Source organism: Coturnix japonica, chromosome 3 (assembly GCF_054131305.1).
Source record: "Coturnix japonica strain WE chromosome 3, WE-NBRP24, whole genome shotgun sequence".
NCBI lineage: Eukaryota > Metazoa > Chordata > Aves > Galliformes > Phasianidae > Coturnix > Coturnix japonica.
The window spans coordinates 98,095,149-98,116,405 of record NC_140665.1 but is presented as its reverse complement, the minus strand read 5'-3'; the positions used below and the strand labels follow the sequence as shown (position 1 = coordinate 98,116,405).

General features: G+C 40.4%; 1 protein-coding gene across 21 annotated transcripts in view; it reads right to left on the bottom strand.

Moving 5' to 3' along the window:
• Positions 1-21,257, bottom strand: part of KLHL29 (kelch like family member 29) — a 397,537-nt gene that overhangs the window by 153,716 nt on the left and 222,564 nt on the right. For 15 of the 21 annotated variants that reach the window (XM_085543958.1, XM_032443409.2, XM_085543969.1 and 12 more), the window contains one exon: positions 221-334. The exons of the other annotated variants lie outside the window; for them this stretch is intronic. In XM_085543958.1, the coding sequence (XP_085400084.1) occupies positions 221-334 (114 nt within the window). The remainder of the gene's footprint in view (positions 1-220; positions 335-21,257) is intronic. 21 annotated transcript variants of the gene reach the window in all.

Below are 21,257 nucleotides of genomic sequence, written 5' to 3'. Positions count from 1 at the left end.
GAAAAGGAGGGAAAAAATGGGATAGAAGAAGGTTGTGAATTGAGCATAATGCTATCTTTTTGGTGGCTGCAGTGCCCAGGACAACCATTGCTCTCCCACCAGCGCTCCAGTTTGGTGCTGGGAATGAATTTCAACACCATGGAATAAGAAAAAGTGCTTCATAAATGGCACTTGGCATTCTGTCTTGGCAAATCTCACCAGCAGAAGGTCAGGTACTCACCCAGCTGCCTTCGTTTCTCAGCGAGAACATCAGAGACCGGAGCTGAGGTATGGAACCGAGGTCCCGGCTGCGACACTTGCTGCTCCAGGACACCAGGGACATCAGCGCACGACACTGGGTTCGAGCACAGAAGCCCCACTTTAGCCTGAGCAGAACCTCCTCTGCTAACACGGTCGGCATGCAGATCAACCCCAAATCAGTGTGAAACTACGAATGTAAAAGCATCTCACAACGGAGAAAAAATGCATGACATCAGGAACAATTCAGCAGCACGTACTATAGGGAACATGCACTACGCAACGCAAGGTCCTGCAGGGAACCTATGGCAGATGCAGATAAATCCAGTTCATCATAAGTGCTTTTTGTCAGAGGGCAAAAGGAAACATGGGTAATAATGGAATAAGTGCTTGTCAGACCAGAATCCCAAGGGCGTACAAAGGATGTAACCCTTGTGTGCTAGCAAAGCTGCTTGAGAATGACCTAACGGCAGACTGCTTGAAAACTAAACATTTATCTTGCATGCAAATGCTGGTCATTGATAGGGTCAGAAGACACGCTCCTTGTGGTGTTTTTGTCCCAAATTTCCCATGCATTTCTTTTCGTTATCTAAACAGGACTCTGAGTTTCTTTCTGGATCAGGTTCTAAAGCATTAGGAATAAAAAGAGGAATATTTAAAAAAAAAAAACAAAAGCTATGTCACTTTGGGCTTGGATCCCTTCATTAAGATACTTCTATAAAAGTCCCCTTTTGCTGCACTGGATGCTGACATTCTGCATTCAAGCCCCGTGAATTCAGTGCTTCAATTGTAGTACACACTCCTTGGCAGGAAAGTGCATGTTCTCTGCCTACACAGCAGGCACATAAGAAAACCCAGATAAGCCTGTGACTTTTGAGCAGTGCTGCACGATATTACTGATTTATTAACTTGGCTTGATCAATAAGGCTATCATCAAGGGCACATTTAGTTTGCACATAAATTTCACTTTCTAACAAGCACTTTTGCGTGCTCACGTTGGTTTCCATAATCTGATCCAGGTCTCGGGAAGCCTTCTTTAAGGGAGAACAGAGAATTCTTGTTCTAAAAAAAGGATCAAAGTACACTCAGTCGACTCTCAAACAAAAGGACAGTCAGCGCTGTAGGAACAGCATGCTTACCTTTCCCAGCAAAAAGAAAAATAAGCTTATAGTTCCAAATTTATCGCCGCCGTTAAGTTCATCAACATCAATTCAGCTATTAAATGTGGCTGAATCTGGCTCACAGCAATTTTAAAAACCTCAACTTTCTCTGAGAGTCTTCCATCAGTAAGATGCTAATTTAATGCATAATTTAAAATCCGCTGTCCTTTAACATTTTTACAGCATTTGTAAATAATTTAAAAAGAACTAAAAATCCTTTTAGATTCATAAGGCTGCCCCCCCTATTTTTTCTGCTACAAAACAACAAAGACTTTCCAATCGAGAATGTATTTATTCTCTAAATCTGAAAGTAAAAGCTGCACGAAAGACGAGGAGAAACTGATTTACAAGATAAAACAATTAGCTCTGGGATATGTACATTAAGACTAATAAATTTCCCATCATGTTTTAAGGGAGTGGAGGAGGAATCTCAGATCTATTAGATTTTATTCAAATTCTACTCAAACGTTCGATTAAAAGCATCTTATGAAGGTAAGTGATGCAGTCACTAAAATAAAGAAGTGACAAAGGGGATTAGAGAGCTGCATCTCTCGAAGACGATACACACTTGAACGTACACACTTGAATAACCCATCCCTTCCCCTACACACAAGATAACATCTTCAGTCTGCCCATTCCTGTAATTGGTCGGGTCTCGTTAAAAATATACTTCACAGTAAAAAAATGCTAACATAATATACTACATTTCTTTTTAATCCAACATCACATATCTCAATGGTTCTTATTAAAATCTTTCACTCTGTGCAGACAGATGAAAATACACTTTAAGATTCAAACAAGTCTGTGCAAAAACAGCTCAAACCCATCCATCCCCCAGTTGGTTCCTAAAGGAAGCTAAACATCCAGCAAGCTGCTCCGACCAGACGTGACTGGCAGGTCCTTTTTGGGAATAGGAGGTCTCGAGGTGCAGCCCTGCATACATTCAGACTCAGCTCCACTAACACAAGAAGTTCAGTGCAAGATCAGGCAGCGGTCATATAATCTGATTTATAACAGAGTGCTAACGAATGTTTCCTTTCTGGAAACACAGCTATCATTTTCCCCAATTTTTGTGCTTTGTAGGTTTATATCAAGGAATTTGTGTTCATTTACTTCCCACACCTCCATGCTACTAGAAGGAAGCTGTTCAGTTCTCCTGTTTCCCTTCAGCAGAACTGATTCGTAGACTAGCATGAATGCTTCAGCTGCCTCAGCCATCATCCTTCTAAAAGATTAATGGCAAACACATCACATACCAGGCCATAAATCTAGCAAATACCTATTAGACATACTTTACTGTCCACAGCCACACAATTTAAAGTAAAACAGATAATGGTATAGCTATGGCTGCCGTTACAAGAGACCTGCCACTTATTTTTTCCAGGCACCTCACTCTTATTTTTGGGGTGTGAATCAGATACTCCATCAACATCACTGTGTTCATAGCAACTTGTGATGCTAGGTAGTCCTTTGTCAATAAATATAGATGGATAGGATAGGTTAGGTCCTACTTCAACTTTCTCTAACAATTAACAGTTTTACATTTCTGTGTTATTTACTCCTCGAAGATGAATTTTTTTCCTTAGTGTCTGGTTTTGGCCATTGGACTCAATACGAAGGGGAAATCCAGCAGTGGGGTTGGGCAATGGCTCTATGCTTCTCAAAATCCTCTGTGAAATGTCTTTTTTAATAAGTTCACATTTGTATAAGCAAAGAAACTCCCCCTCTCTTTGCTCCCAGGAAGTTAACGCAAAACAAACCTCCTCTAAAAATAATCTCCTATTTACTCACAGAACTTCAGGGTTGCAGGAAGGAAGCGAAGGGTTATTGAGAGCCCTAAATAACTCAGGTTGGTTCCATAAGCCGTGCAGGGACAGAAAGCTAAAATTAAATGACCTTCGGTAGGGATATCTCACCTATAACAGCAAGTCACAATCTAATCTTCCTAATTCTCCTCCTCCACTGTTGTGGAAGCTGCTCTTTCTGCTGGGATGACTGCAGGGCAGGCAGGGCTCTTGAAACACCTCAGGATGATGTGCTGGGGAGACCTGTCCAGGGTCTTTGCAGATAATACCCCCTAAGACGCAGCATATCCTCTGCTGAACTCACTGCTGCTTTCAGGGGACGTAAAGGAAGTTTCAGCTGATATTTGTGCAACTACTGCCTCCGGGAGTCAGACAGAGCCTTGATTTGCTATAATAAAGCTTCAATTAGAACCCAAAGTTATAAATACCTAGCAATGCTGATCAAAATGGCCAACTTTGGTTGCAATCATCTATCAGAACGAGAGAGGAGCCAAAGCAGAACCAAAAGGCTCCTATTTAAAAAAAACGTACAAATGGAATCATTTCCTTTCCACAACAGATCAAAATCACCCCTACTGCAAATCCCAAATCTCCTTTCCTACCCATAGACTGCACCACATTAACTTCAGGTCTGAGCTTCAGACAAGCACAGATTGTGCATCAAACAATCTGCAGCTTATTAGAAGAAAACAGAGAACCTCGATTTTTAATTTTGTTTTATATATGCTGGTGCTTCTTTGTCAAATCCAAATGTGCATCACATGCTGAACTTATTCATACCGACTCATTAAGAAGGACCTTACACCCAATACCTACCCAGCAACATTGCCTCAGATAGGGCCACAAATTAAGGCCCTTTGAGTGGAGACACAAACAATTTCATACATGGATGCATACGTATATTGATATGCTTTCCTCTAAAAAGAAGTTTCCTTTCAAAGGGAGTCCAAATTCCAAGTACCAAAGGAGAAAAACGAGAGCTAAAAGCCTGCAGACCAGCTGAGGACCTGCTTTTCTAATGCTGCATGTGATTAATTACGTGATTTATTTTCAATGACTGGCTCAGTCAATCCCGATCAAATTAACAAAGACAATGATCAGAAATACCAGCAAAAACACAATACAAATGATTTGGTTCCAGGGGATCCAATCAAATGAAACAGGATTAAATTAACCAGTGATCGGATTAAGCAGAAGTTGCTGTATGAAGTCAGAAATGTATCCGTACTTTGGGCCATTTGCTATAAGGCTGACATTTCCAACCCTTCACAGAGCTCTCAGTACAGTTTAAACAATGGTGTTTTTCCTACACATCACAAAGGTATTGTGGAAATCATTATTATCTGTATTATTATTATTATTATTGTTTCACAACACCATTGTATCTTGGTCTCTGAAACAGTGGATGCTCTCTTAAGAAAAAAATCATCCATATACACACTCACTGAGCCAGCTGTCTGTACCTGGAGAAGTCTGCAGTCTACGTGTGACACTGGGATTAAAAGGTGGCAGAGTATCAGGGTACAATAAAAAAGAGAGAAAAACCCATTGAATTCTACAATGTTAGCAAAGCACAAAGGCGAAAAAGCTTCTGTTCAGCAAGGAGCATTAATGAGGGTTGCCAATGATACTGCTGGAAATGTAGTTCTTACCTACAAGTAAAAGTAAATGCAAGTATCACAAGAAAAGTACTTCCATTTGCTACGAACCAAAGCCTCAATCAGCCAACAAGGTCCTAGAGCACTGCACAGAGACCTGAAAATGCCTTCAGATCATCCCGGTCCAGCTGGACCCATTACCAGACAGCTGCAGAGGGACTTTGTGTCCAAAATCAGGCAAGAGAAGGTCTGGGAACATCAGGAGCCAGCTCATTAGGAAGCAAACAGGAAGCCATAAATGCTGGGAGTCAGACTAAAACCAAACCAAATTCCTGTCCCCTTGTTTTTGTTTTTATTTTTTCACTAAGAGAATCCTTTAAAAGATGAAGTGTTGGGATGTGGTGAGGTATCTTGTAAGGACTCAATAAAGACATTTCAGGACACTAGCAGCCCTGCTGGTGGGCACTGTGGTGGGTGGAAATGGGTCTTGCCACACTTATGGTAATGCCCTTTACCCCACAGCCGCATGTTGTGTATGCTATGGGCTAAACAAAGCTAGGGTGTTTCTTCTAGTCTTCCAAATCCCAAGGTGGAAGGGACCCACAAGGTACGCTGAATCCAGCTCCTGGCTCCAAACAGCACCCCCCAAACTCCAAACCATCTGACGAGCTCCCTTGAGCTTGAAAAAGTATTCAGAGAAATATTCCTCCTCCTTCCCTTCTCACAACTTCATCTTTTATATTGTCAACTAACATGGTGAGTATATTTGAAAGCATCCTCTCCTCCTAACCAAAAGACAACCCACGTTAAGATTGCATAATTTTTTCTTGTCCCCCTCCTCTCCTTCTGCTCCCTTAAAAACTCCCTCATTTGTATGTGCTCATTTTTTTCTCATGTGCTGCCTTGCTGTTTTTTTTTTTTCAGTCTCTCATTGCATCTTTTTTCATGAGTATTCCCAGTTTCATTTTCTTACTTAATTTTCCCCATGTCTCTATCTCTCTCCTCACCCTTTCTATCACACTTCCTCCTAAGTAGAATGAGAACCCAATTATACTCCTGTTAGAACTGAACTTTCAAATCCATCACGTGCTAGTGGGCTCAAAATTAGGCAAATAAATTCCCTCAACCCTACAAATTAAATTGAGTCTTTGCATATGTTCTTTTAAGAGCACAAAGATGTCAAGTATTCACCCAGCTGTCACAAAATATGATGAGCAGGCACTTTGTATTCATATAGATTTTCTAAATCGTTTGTCAGATTTAACAGAAATGCTAATGGATCCAAAAGTAAATTCTAATCTATCCTAAATATCTGGTTATTATTTGTATTATAGCAGGACTCAGAATTGTCAGCTGAGGATCAGGGCACAATCTCTGTGCATTAGGCATTTAGCACACAAAGACAAAGATCGTCGGGATGATATGCAGGTATTATTTTGCACTTTCTCAGCTTTTCTCTCATTATTTTAACCAGCACTCTCCTTGCAGGTGTATTCCACTTCGTTTGAAAATAAAAGTACCATCAGCTTATGAGCATGATTACCTAATGCTTCTTAAAAGCCAAGGTCTTAAATTTGCTACTGCCAATGACTTTCTCCCAGGTGTAAACTTTGAGGGGAAAAAAGCTATTATGAAGGTCAAGCTTTGCTTATGCTTTTTGTCAGTCGAAGTTGGTGATCAACACCGGACTGAGCAGGACATCATGCGGTGCACGTGCACCCACTCTCTGCCGGTCTGGTGCCTCCCAAACACGCAGCATTCGCCATCCTGGCACTAAATGCCAGCACAATCTAATTGCACAACAAGTCCAACACAGTCAGGGAACCTGTGATGTGATGAACATACCCTGGAGACTTGTTCTGTACATACTGTCGTGGCTGTTTGTCTAAAAACCTATTAGGGCACTGCTTAAAGCAAGAGGGCAGCAGATCCTGGCTGTCAGTGATAATCCACTGCCAAAATCAATAACGTTGGCAAGGTTGCTTCATGGATATTTACGATCAAAGAGCACATTTTCCAAGAATATATTGTCAGTTCCATTGTCTTGGCCCAATTTCAACTCTAGTAATTGCATTTCTGTCTGCCTAATATCCCCCTGCTGCTCTTCAGAGACGCAGGGGCCCTCATGTCCAGTCCCACACCATGCAGCACAAGTGGACACAGCCTTCTATTCTCTTTCACAGAGCAGTTCCCACATAAAAAGCTCCGTGATTCATAGAGCAGGGGCATGTAAGGTATTGTTGTGGGTGTTATTTAAAACGTGACTTATTTGCCCCTGGAAAAAGTCATCTTGAGACAGCTTTTAATTTCCTTCTCTTTCATGAGTAAATCTGCACATTTAAATTATTTACTAAAGGTTGAGCTAGGTAAGGCAGTTTGTATTTTTTTATTCCACTAATAAAAGTGAAATATCTCTGGAACGTGAACGTCTACAGCTTTTCAATACACAGCTTGAGGGAGTTCAAGCCCTTTCTGATCTAGCTGTGAGAGCAAACTCTACCAGCAAACTAAAAGTCTGCCTTCCTCGGTGGAATAAAACTCCTGTTTACAGCAGAACAGGGCATAAAATGGGAGGTTTTAAACCTGTGACATTTCCATGTCTGGAAAAGCTGTCACTTGCCCAGCACAGAGCCTTACCTTGAGCTGTAAGCCCATGGGCCTCAGTAGCATTAGCCCAACTGCAAGAGTACCACAGGGGGAAAACGGTATTGCTAAAATACTTTAAAAACATCCCCAAGTCCTTCTCACACTTCAGAAAACAGAGTTTCCCCAATGGTGAGGAACTCCTCTTTCCAGCTGTACGTGATTGCAGGCTCAGTTTTCAGAACTCAGCAGTGCCCAACTGACCGGCTCCTGCCTGTTGGAAACCCTGGCTCACGGTATTTGGGGAGAGAACTGTGAATGCAAAGTGAGAGAAAGAACTGTTTTCTTTTTTTTTAAAAAGCAGTTGGATATTTTTATCTCGGTTCTAAAGAGGGAGCAACTGCTGGAAGCTTCTCAGGCGTGGGAACTGTTAGAATCTTTCCTATAGTGTAGTTCTGTGGGGAAGATGTGCTAAACGCAGCTCATTGTGAGCCACCCTGATGGCGCTCCCTGCCTCCTCTCCACCTCCCAAAGGGACCATTTGGAGTACGTTTCAACTGCGTTTTTAAACACAAAGCATGAAGCAGATTTTATATTAAAATGGGAAACGATTATCAAAGAAAACAGAAAAAAAAATCCCCACAAAACCAAACCACCCAACCAAACAGAAAAGTATGCATATAAGGAGGAGTAATAAAGTGTGAGTGCATGAATGTATTCTGGAGCATTTACATATGTCAGGGGGAGTGGAAAGAAGGTAAGCATAAGATGGGAAAATAAGAGCTGAGATGCAAAGTGACAGAAAAAAAAAAAGCAGCAGCTGTGGAAGAAATAAGCAGGCAGGAAAGATGCTGCCTTGCAGATAAGCAAAGCCTCTGTGTACAACACGGGGAATTTTTAAATGCTCAGCTTTTACCTCTGAACATCAGTGGGGTTATTGTAACGAACTTGGTAAGATCTAGGGGCAGCCGTTAAGCGGTGTAATACAGGCACCTCATTTAGGTGTCATGCCTACTGCTCTCCGTCAGCTGTTAGAAGCTGGAGACTGGCAGCCTGGATAACAAGTGGGCTAAATTACTCCTCTCCCTCCAGAAAGTAGGAACCATTGTAAACTCTCCGACTGTGCCCCCACGTGCACTGCAGCAGAACCGAAGTGAAAAAGGGAAGGAGGAAAAAAAAAAAGACAAAGAACATCATCCAGCTATATCACAAGCAGAAGAAAGACATTCAGGAGGTCTATGAAGGAAATGATGACCTAAAACCTAAGAAGACGAAATACTGCAAGTTAAATTATCTGTGAGGAAAATGTAGTGTAGAAAGATTCAAAAGAAAATACAATCTATGGAGCTGCATCCTGGTGCATCTAAAGGGGGAGAAAAATAATAAAAGTAAAAATAAATTAAAAAGGGAGAGCATAGGAAAGAGACATTTTGTTGTTGTTGTTTTGGAGTATCTAGTTCCTAATTTAATCTTAATCCACTCTGACATTTATCCTCATGGATAATTCAGTATACAAATTTAGGGCAGAAAAAGAATTCATAACAATAATAAAATAAGAGCTGCTTGCAAGGGCAGTATCAACAAAAATTGCCCTTGGGTAAAAATAGTTTCTAGTGCTTTGTGTCCTGCTCAGCTTCAGGCAATATATCAAGATCCTAGGAACTACTTTTTTCCCCTTGTGCAATCATTTGTGGCTCTCATCCAGTCTCTGATTATGCTAATTGCATTTGATGGAATTTGTATGTACTCTCCTTCGCTCTCATCTCCTCTGAACATACACAAGATGCATTTTTAATTTTTAACTCTTCAAAAATATATAAATAAAGTAACTTTCTCCCCAAGGTTGTGTAGAAGTCAATCTTATTACTAGTTCTAAGCAGCAAATGAACAGCCTTTATCACTAGCCAAACAAATAACCCTTTCTACATTAATATGTTGCAACAAAGCTTTAGTTAGTGTGAGAGGAATGTCATAATGCACGAGTCTGCATAACACAGTCAGATCATGTCACCCCGACACAATTTCGTTTGCATTAAATTAAATCCAGCATCCAAATTGCAACTTTAATAAAAAGATATAGCCAGGTTGGCTAGATCAAGAGCTGACATCATTTTGAGACAGACACTCAAAGAAAGAGCTGAGCTGTTGGAAAACCATTCCCAAGGGTTGGCTATAAAACCCAGGACATAAATTTCTGAATAGATGAAGATGGTGGCTTATTTCTTTTCCTTTTTTCCCTCTTAAAATTGTTATTGACCATGTAAATTGACATCCGAACCTACTTGATTTTGGTAAGTATAGTGTCAAGATCTGGAGGTTGGTGGCTGTGTCTGAGGCAGGGGATTGGAGCTTGATGATCCCCGAGGTCCCTTCCAACCCAAGCCATTCTGTGATTCTATGATGAGACAAGATGACCTGAGTGACCTCTATCCCAATCTCCTGTCTGTCATACAGGTGCCCAAAGGCAATGGTGACTGTTTTACTTCATACTCCTTGGAGACTGTCCTAACCATTATGTTATTCTTTACTTGTAGTAACTGATAGCTAAAGAGAAAGGTAATTTTCAGTGTAAAGGACTTGCTTCCCTTTCTAAACCAATCAAGGCTAGCTTTTTGTTCTCTATTTATGTAAGTGAATTTCAGTGCCCAACTGACAGCCCTCATCCTGTTTGAAGTAATCAGAAACAAATGAGAACCCTTCCAAACACACCCGTGACAAGTGAAATACCCTAGAAAGATGTAAGTTGTAAACACAATGTAGAGGGACACAGCTGGGGTCACTGTCCATTTGAAGAGGGGATTGGAAGGGCCTTTAGTCACACAAGTCCTCTTCACAGGCCCATTATATTCAGCTTTGAAAGGTGCAAGGAGTTTTGCAGTTCAGCTTTCCTCTCTTCTAACATACATGCACCCACACACATGCTGGTGTGACATCTAAATGGGACAGCCAGTAGTCATTATCATGTATCACTGCAGGCCATCATAGAGCCCTCCTAATGTTGTGTTGACTTTTTCCTAGCTTCTGAATTTTTTGTGAAGATTACTGATGTTCATACTAGATCCGGAACCTGAGATCCCTTCTTGTGCACTAATCAGGATCCTATAAAGGCATCAGCCCTTTTGAGATAGGATCTCTGGGCCATTTGCTGGGAGGGAGAGCTGCTCTGTGTGTGCTGGGGTTGGAATGATGCTTCCACATCAATCTATCTGCAGGTAACCTGGCTTTTAGTCCTGCATCCATTCTTTGTTCTCCAGCTTCTTGCAATGAACTGGCTGCAAACCACTCCTCTTCAAAGGGTGGCTGCGTGTCACTTGTAAAATGAATGTATTTTATTTGCAGACTTTACTTACTTCAACTTTATTTAAAAAAAATAAGAAAGAGGAAAAAAAAAAAGATTTTTCAAAGCTCTTGGCAACCCCGGAATACTCTTAAAGTGCTACAGAAACTAAAAGACATAAACCATTCATAATAACAGAAACACTTCTCTCCACCTCATGTCTACTGCTACCTAAATTCTTTGTGATACTTCAGGCATGCTCATTTTATACATATAAATTTTAATTAAGAGAAAACTTGGCTGAATACTAGATAAAATTATTTGTTGTATAGTATATTTGAGAAGTAATGCATCATTCTAATAGATTACTCAATGGATATTTGCAACCATTTATAGAAGTGTCCACATAATGCAAAAAAAAAAAAGAAAAAGATTAATCGAATAATTTATTTGATGGACAACAGCATTATTCATCAAATACATTATTCAGCTGATAGTATTCAAGCAGTACTAATTAAAAGCAGAAAAGCAATTGCCTTAAAGTACAACTCATTCAGATCCCAGTTTTGGCTCCATTAAGAAAATGGAAGAGATAGGAGGGCTTTGCAGGGAGATGTCTCAACACACGTGTAGGCAGCCCACATATTCTCTGCGTTAAAGGAGCCACATCAACCTAACGTCAGATGGTTGTTTCCTCAACCAAAAATATCTGCATGACAGTGTCAGATTTAAACCTCTTACTGAACCACTTGCCCACACTGGGGCTGAATTTGAATATCACAGCTATGGAGGTGTTTTAGCACGTGGAATAAATGAAACATATATATATATGTGTGTGTATGTATCGTGTATATATATATCCTCCCTGGATGGAGGATCCAACTTTGTATGTTCTCACAGAAACTCTCTTATCTGGGAGCTCCCAGACAGGAGAAGGCATCTTCTTTGCTCTTCTGTTTCCTAAGCACTTTGCAAACTCTCTTCTATCTCATGACTAATGCCCATCATTGCCCAATAAAAGTACAACAGTTTCCTTACCCAGCCTGGTGACGCACCACGTCTATGTCCTATCACATGTGCAAGCCCAAAAGCATTAAATAATGTTTCCACAAGCTGTCCAGCCATCAAGCATGTACAAAACAGGCTGTGCAGCCTTTATCTTGTGCCTAAGCACCACTGGGACATGCTGGAGAAGCACCTGTGCTTGGCAAACATCAGCTGCTTCTGCTATGTTAGCACAAACAACTTCAGATTTTTTATTTAGCAAGCAACAAGGAATTTATGAAGAACATTAGGCTTTAAGAGCAAAAGGCTGATAACAGATGAGTCCCATCCATTGAGGGAATAGGCAAAGACCATATCTTATGTAGCAAGTAATGACCTCCTAGTAGCATACGGGAGTGGAGAATTGCTCATTATCAGATGGTGTCCTATAGCTCACCCAGGCTCCCTCCCCATAGGCAGGAAAACCACCACCTGAATAAAGCCAGCTTCATAATCGTGGCAGGAAGCACATTTAAGTAGAGGCTGCATATGACAAAGAATAAATACCATCCCAGGACTTTATAGGTGTAATAAACATTTGTTACGTTCTTGTCAAATATCACATGGAAAAGGCAGTCATAGCGGTTAGGAAATAAAGACCCTCTTAAAGTTTATTAGGGTTCTAAAAATATTTTGCTATTTAACCAAAATTTTTCTCCCTTATTTTGGGGGAGTTCCAGGACCATTTACGGGCAGTACAGTTCAAAACAGCAATAGAAGTTGGACCACATTGACTAAGTATTAACTGGAACCATTTCGCCTGTTTAATTTACGTTACCATTTGCAGCGGGGTTTCTTTCACTGATTCAAGACACACGTTCTACTTCAATCCTCTACTCCTTTTGGGAAGGAAGCAGATGAACGTGATGAAATGCAATGCAGATGATAAATTCACGCCACTCGAAAAGTGGCAAATGACATTTGCTGGTCTCTCAGTTCCCATTTTGTGATTGATATAGAACTATAAACAAGAAAATAAGTACTGTTAAAAATCCTTCCATACAGTGGCAAGTAGGGTTTTAATGGTGGTTTGCCTGGGCTTATTAACAAGCCATGGCAGTTGCTGCACACTGATCAGTAACCGTATAAGAGCTCAGCCTACTGTAGAAGTCCTGAGTCTATGTACTTTCAATTTTAGAGCATAACCATCATACGCTCCACAAACCAATGAAATTTCTAATAATACAAACCAATGATGTGTTAAATTGAGACACTTCTAGCTTGAATGCCAAAAACTTCACTATGATTTAAAGGATTTGTGCTTACCTTTCTCTATCAATTTACTGTTAATTTGCTACTATTGGAGCACTTTACCAAAAGAAAAAAAAAGGGGGTAATATTTTATTTAATTTTTAATACCAATCTTGGTCATTTCAAGTACATACTGAAATGTCACTTATCGCACAAGAAGCAATACGATAATTCAAGAGGAGCAGGAGATGGCAAGAGAAGGGGGAGCAGGCAAACCAAAATCACTTTGCAACATATCTGAGCTTAGAAATAGGAGGCAATCCTCATTAGTCCTCTATGAAGTGGGATTAACAAAGTCTTCCATCAGGGAATGTTCCCTTGTTTCAGCTGTACTCAGCATTGCATGTTTGGTTCCTTAAGTACTGTGCAGCATTGCCACAGTGATGATTATCATTGTACGTAGGCTGACACATAAGCTGTACCGAGCAACATGAGAACATCCTACAAGTGTGTTATTTTTTACTTAATACATCTTCCAATTTGTTTTGCCCTAACTCCTTGTGGTGTTATTCCTCCATTGGCACCTTATACCCAAATCAGACAGACAGCAACATGGTTTTTTTTTGCAGCATCCTGTTCCCACTTTCAACTCGAATACAAAGACAAATTGTAATGACCTTGCATGAATCACACTGACGTCACGCAGGCTCGGCTGCGGAATAATTATGAAAGCACTTTTCAATCTCTGTTTCCAGGAGCTCTCTGTTAGTCCCTTAAAATCTCTGCTACATCTTTCCACTCTCCAGAAACAGAAAGTCACAGCTTGAACAAGAATGGAAACTGGACAGCAAATGCAGGCACCTGTAATAAAGAGCATTTAAAATTGGCTTTGTGATTAAATTATTGCTTAACCTGGTTAGATTCTGCCTCCAGCAAATCAAGGTACACTGAAATCACTGTGATGCTTTTGCAGAAGTTATACTTCTAATCAATTTGAGAAATTTCGAGCTCTGTTGCTAGACTAGAGCAGAGCATAGTTCAGGTCAGACTGATCCCTAGTATAAAGCTGCTGAAAAGCAGCAGCCCTACCAAGTACAGATCTGACCCTCAGATTTCAGGTATGAGGTAAGGAATTGATAAGTTAATTGCCCAACATCAGGGCCGGCAGCAAAAGCAGTTGCAACAACTAGATGATAACTTTCTATACCAGAGCAAAGTAGGAACGATTCCTCTCCTTCAGTGTCTGCTACTGATCTTCATTTGACTGAATACTGTCATGCTTAGGCCACCTTCTTTCATGCCAGAATCAATGCACAGTGGAAAGAAACACTAACTGAAAATTTCTGAGCTCATCTGGAAACAGGAGATGCTAAGCACCCACTTTGCCCTATGGAGATGGTATTTTAACAGCCTGTCCTGGAACTCTGTTCAGCCTGTCTATCCTTGGTCAGCATCCCTTGCTACCACTTGTGTCTGATACCTCTTGTCTTTCTGCTGTGCTCCTCAGAGAAGAGCCTCTTGTCTGTTCTGTACCCACCCAATAGGTAGCTGCACACAGCAGTAAGAGCTTTCTCTGATCAAGGCTGAGCCAAACTCAGCTCCTTGAGCCTGTCCTCATATGCCATATGCTCTACCCACCTGAATAATTTAGTGGCCCTTCACCAGCATTAGTCTGTGTATTTCATGCACTGGACTATTCCAAATCAGACTCATCATTACTGAGCAAAGAGAAAGCATCACTTCCCTGGGCCTGCTGGCTGCAGTCCTGCTATACAGTCAGTATACAGCTTGCATCCACTGCTTGAGGAGTGCACTTGTTGGGTCAGCATTCAATTTGTCCTCAATATCTTTACTGCAACCATGACCTCTGAGAAGTGCTCCTGTGAACCAGACATGGGTAGGGCTTTATGCCATGATCACGGCCTTTCAAGACTGAATGTCCAATCCACCTTCTACCTACCATATAGTACAAATATCCAAAATATACCTCAAATTTGGAAGTAGAACTTCTATTTGCATGCATAGATAGTGCAGAATATGGTGACTTACTGAGGTCCAAGGGAATGAGTTCCATTGCTTTCTCATCTACAGAGGCAGCATCTCATCATGGAAAACAATGAGTACGGCACACTTTGCCCTTGGTAACTCCATGCTGATCGCTGTCTGCTTAGATAAGGTTTCTAGGAAGATATAATTCACAACCTTCTCATGGATTTCTATCACTAAAGTGATAAGAGCGTCTTACAGAGAGGTTGGCTTAGGACCTCACACCAATCCATCATCTCATGGACTTGTGTATACTCAGATGGCTAAATGACTTCCATGGCACTCTTCTTCCACCATGGGTAGTACCTCAACCCCTGACACTTTGCCATCGGGCATCAGAGAATCACTTGAGGAGGCAAATTGGTGAAGACACTTAAGTTTCTGGTTTTGACAGCTACAAAGATCCCACATGCTTCCAATAAGTACAGTGCTGTTCCTTCGGTGATAGTAAGGTCTATCCCCTACAGGACACTTGCAAAAAACAGGCTCAAGATTGAGGGGACTGGGAGAAATCTGAGCAGGAAAAACATGCATACCCACCTCTCAAAGCCAGGTCATTTCTGGCTGTGAATTTCACGGATGGGTTGCATTTTAGGGAACTTATCAGATCTTTCGTGAATTTTAGATATTTGTTCCACAATTCCACTGAAAGCTCCTTCAAGAGGAGACACAATTCTGTTTGCTGCTCTACTTACACACACATCTGTATTTATACACAAAAATGAACCTTGATCAAACTATGCTTCTATACAGCAGATATTCATTCTTCCTCAGTGATAAATCTGCAACTACCAAAGCATCCATTTCCTATCAGTTTCTGACTTTCATTTAACACAATGTTTGAGCTTCCTGTATTGTATTTGCCAACTGCTGCATCGTTGGAAACATAAAGAAGCAAAGGAGAAGACAAAAACAGTAAATTGCTACAGTCTCACTGTTCCTAAACTTCTTTTGTCTCTTTTTTTCTCTCAACACCAAACAGTAACTTTCAGTGCTTACAGAAAGGAAAGTGATGTTGATTGTCTATTGCCAACAATGATGTTAGAGGTTTAATGGCGTGTTTTACCTGCAGCTAAATGCCAAGATTTTTCACAAATGAAAGTCACAACTTTTCAGATGTTAATGTCTGTGTTTTGACAGACATTGCTCCAGATGAAAGTTTAGTCACAGATGTGTAAACTCCTAAATAGATCTTGTTATGTTAGAAAACACAAAATTTGCCAAGAAAGAAGCTCCTCTATTATAGAATTTATATCAGTGACGGTGCTGGGAAACAAAAAAGTGGTGGCTGCAATGCCATCCAGCATTCCTTTCAGTGTTTTAAAAACATAGAACTTCTTTTCATTCCCAAGTAACTTTTCATCCATCACAAACACCCACAAATTTCAAAGTGACTTTGAAATAAGATCAGCCACACGTATCAAGACAAAAAAAAAAAAAAAAAAAAAATCCTAACATTCTTTGAAAGAGGAAAGAAAAGTCCTTATTTCCAATGTCCTTTTGTGTATTATCTTTCCACCCCCCCCCCCAAAGAAAGCTATCCAGGAACATGGGTGTCTTGCTCAGTGGTGCTGCCTGTGATGTAGGAAGAGAGAGAAAACATCGAGCACTTACGCAGAAATAACCTGAGATATTTCTTTGAATGCCTTCCACTCCTTTCACCAAATATATTTCCCCCCATCCCCCAGTGGACTGCCTTACAGCAGGTCTTGCTCACTGCACACACACACACACACATACACAGCTGCCCTGACATCCCTCTGCTCTTTTCATCCCATCTCCGTAGTCCAGCTGTGAAAATAAGAGTGGAGAGACTTGGACGTGTGTGTGGATGCCTGTTTGCTATCATAATTTGTTTGAAAAAGATGCTAAGAGAGAAATTCCTGGATTAAATCTCTTTGGGAACACTCCATCCCATGTGGGCTCTGAGCACCTTGGCTCAGTGGGAAGCAGGCAAAAACACAGGGCTTACTGTGGGCTGCTTTGCTGGGTTCTGCTTGCAGGTGCTGAGACTTCCTTGAACTCATCATCCTCCCACAGCCAACCTGACTGTGTGAACTTCATCATAATATGACCTGGAACTGTTTTTTGTCTTGTTCCTTTTCTCATGGAGATGAGCAAACTCTAGATACAGCACAAGTTCATAAATAATTTTAAGCTACCTTTCAAAGTCACCAGTACACCTTTTGGTCTAAAAGTTGATTACAGAGATAGCTAATACCAGCTCTGAACTAGGGAGGGACCTGGATTGTTTTAGATAGTAATGACTTCAGATTGCAGTTGTGGCATGAAGGATATGCTCAGTAACATGGTGGTGATGGACTGGTGTCTGGACTGGATGATCTTACTGATCTTTTCCAACCTAATGATTCTTCTATATATGATTCTATTCATAATCATATGATTCTATGACTGTAAATACAGACTACTCACTGACTGACTTCCTCCTACCCTGCTGCTCTGTTCTCTTCATCACAGCTTCCACTATTTTGGATACTCTTCATATATTTTTAAGCCTGTTCTGAACTCTACTTCTTCCCTATCTTTAGCAACGGTGCCCACCAAATGCCCCATCTTGTCGCACGGAATCACAAAGAACTGCAGGGGTTGGAAGGGACCTTAAGAGATCACTGAGTCCACTGGCTCTGCTAAAGAAGGTACCTTACAGAAGACCTCACAGGTGGGTGTCCAGATGGGTTTGGAATACCTCCATACCGAAGACTCTGTAACCTCCTTGGGCAACCTGTTCCAGTGCCCAATCAGCCTTACAGTATAGAAGATCTTCTGCATGTTAATAGGGAACTTCCCATGTTCAAGTGTAAGGCCACAGCTCCTTGTCCTATTGCAATGCACCACTGAGAAGAGCCTGGCCTCCATCATCCATTTGCTTCCCACCTCCCTTCAGACATTTATATAAACGTTATTCAGATCCCCACATCCAGAACTGAGTATTTCTGGGTGGCAGAGACCCTGACTGTGCCCACTCATTGGGTATCTTCATTGGGCAGCATTCACTTACTGCAGGAACACCACCGCAATGGGGTGCATTTAGTTACCAGGTGGCTGTTTTTCTTCTATCACAGATGCTCAACTGCAGCATCATGGGAAATTTCCAAAATGTTAACTGCTGTTAAACTCTAGAAATGCTTGAAGTAATATCTCTGTTTGTAGAAGTTCAGCTTTATTTGTGGGCTCTGGAAACCTGATGGGTAGGCTTAAAGCTGTCTGAAGTCGTAAAAAATAAAATAAAATCTTGAAACAAACACATCTGTGGGTTCTCATTAGAGCCCTAACAAGTGAATATCCTGTAGTGCAGGCACATCTGAGGTCAGGGAAGACACAAAGGAAATGCCCTGTGAGCACAGGGGCCATTCAGGCTCTTCAGAACAACCACGGTGCTGAAGAAGCTAAAAGAGTCTTATTTTAAGCAGCTGAAGACTTATTGCATTGAGCTTTACAATGTCTTCCTAAGCTGAAATGACAGAAGGGCAGATAGTTTATGCAGTGTGCAACTGAAGACTAATTCAATGCCCCAAATTCCTCCCCGGTGCCATTTCAATGACTTCAAGGGAGCTATTCTACCAAAGGTACTATGAGAATATTTTTATTTCGATAAAATGGCTACTTTGCTGGAATTAATTCCGACAGATGTTTTAGCAATTACAAAATCACTTAACTAATTATCTCAAATACCTTTTTGGCCATCTCCACTATGATAAACACCTGAAACAAAATTATACTGGGTAAACTGCAGTGGGATTACACAGAACCTTAGCTACAGGAGAGACAGGATGGAAGTTAGTGCTTGGCACTTAATGTCATCAGCATTATAATGATTTAGCTAGAGTATATATAATTTTGTTGCTGACCTTACATTATTATATAATTAAGGTAATTTAAGTAATTACTTGCTAAAAAGTCTAATTTTGTTCATCAACATAAAGACTCTCAAAGCTCAGCAATATGAGGGAATTAGATTCCAATACAGCAATTTGGGGAGAATTAGAACAACCACTGAACAAGTGAAATAGGAGTAGGCAGTAAAACAGGAAAAGTTCCTGAAAACTGGCTGGTACTCCCTGTTCTGTCAGACATCCCCTGGAACTTCCCACTACTCTAAACATAGTAAGGATTTTCTTGTCACACGGAAAACATTCACTGCAAGATCTCTAACTGTAAACTTCAGTTTAGGAAGTAAAGAAGCTAAAACTCTGTTCCAGTAGAGAGTAACAAACCTCTTTCCTCGGAGAAGACTGTAATCACAGCAACTCTTCCAAAGACATTTTTGCCTCTCTCCCCTTCAAAACAGCATTATCCTACAAGACGCTAGCAAATCAATTAACTAACTCTTTAATTGAGTACACTGAGCAAGCAACAATCCCAGTTATTTCAAGCCGTAAGCTCATCCATAAAATCAGACGACATCATTCCTGCACAATAATGTAATTTTAAACCACAGGCTTTTTCCTGTGGAGACGTCTCATTACAAATGGTCGTATTAAATGCTGATATATTTTGCAAACGTATCGAGAAAGAGTTTGATGTCCAAATAATGTTACATTTGAGAAACTGCAGATTCGTTTTTCTGACCCGTCCATTTATTTGCATTCAGTTGCTGAAACAAAATGCTTAAAGGAGAAAATAATCTATCCAGCTTTAAACCTTGCTTGCTGTTGTTCTTGATGCTGTTTTGAACTTATTTTATGACAGGAAAGAACGCAGCTGCAATTAATCAATATTTTACTTAATAACTAAGAAATTGCTTGAATATATTACTGCGTTAATTATTTGGCAGGCCTATGAAACGTGTTAATTAAAACTTTAAGTTACAATAAATCTACAGAAGTATTTAATAGAAGAAGCTACACGTGGAAAGGTTACTTGTGCAAATCAGGCAGCTCTGCTATATTACTAATATATACTTTTGAAGTGCTTTATCTATACAGACAGACCATAAAGCCCAAAGATGTTGATACAATCAATCTATGCATTTTATTTGAGTTAAACAACTGTCAAGCACTCCTAAGAACGTGAGGCTGAAGATTTTAAGGGACTATAATGATATTGTGCCAAACAGACCAGATGCATGTCTTCAAAATGATATTTCAAAAGCATTACAGAACCTTGCATGAAGAGCAGAAAGGACTGCCCATATCAAACACATCACTGCAAGCACAGAAACTCAGCACTGACTACATGTGTGTGAGAGAAAAAGAAAAAGGAGGGTGCCCAAAGTGCCTCCAAAGAACACAAAGGCATTTTGGGAAACACTTTATCACCCACACTCCACAAACTCAAACAGAAAGGGATGAGAGAAATTCCTTCATTGGCATTTGCAGAGGTTTACTTGTTATTGCTGTTACATTTATTTCACCACCAACATACAATTGTAACTTGAGTTCTGTTAAAAACTTGTGCATCAAACCCCAAAGAGTGAGATGATGCAAGTCAACCAAGGTAAGGCAAAGTTTGCGATGGATTTAACTTAAATTTAAGATGCTTAATTTTCATCAATTTTTTTTTTTTTTGTCTGAAATTACTCTTTAAACAATCTGGAGGCTACTGAGATTTGAAGTGAATACCTTTAGAATTGCTTCATCAAGTAATTGAATTAAAGCTTTTCTCGACTTACAAAGCTTTCTGTGATTTACTTCCTTCTGCTACCAAATATTTTTAGCTTTGCTACATCAAAAAAGAGTCACCTTTCCGAACAGTCTCATCACTGGAACTAGCTTGATTATCTATGCTAATTAGCTGTGCTCCATCTTAGGATTTAATAACTTGTGCCTAAAAATGGACACTCTGCAATAAAAGTAAGTATGATTTGAATGGATGACAGTTTGCAAGAAAGCCTTTTTTTTTTTTTCCGAGGGAATAATGGAACTAACATGGAGTTTTATTGCTTAATTTCTGATGGTGCTTTTCCTGCAAAGCACAAGGAAAAAGGATCATGATTAATATCTTCTATTTCCTTTGTTTGTTTGCTTTTGTCAGGTTTTTCTTGAAGACATGGTCTGACACTTAACTGTGTGACAGTAATATGGCTATCGTATCCTTGAAACTGCATTGCACAAACAATTCAGTACAACTCAGTTCATAGCTTAAACGCCTTTTTCCAGAGGTCTTTTCCTTAGAGAGCTTCTTCAGAGACTTCCTCAAATGCTACAGTTTTGGTCTTTGATCTCTACAATATTTTGTCTTTCATTTCCACCAACACTAAAAAGGGGAAGAGGAGACTTCATCAATGCCTGCTGTTACTCTGCAATGGGAAACATCTCATTCTTCACCATAATGGACAAAGACATAATGGGACCAG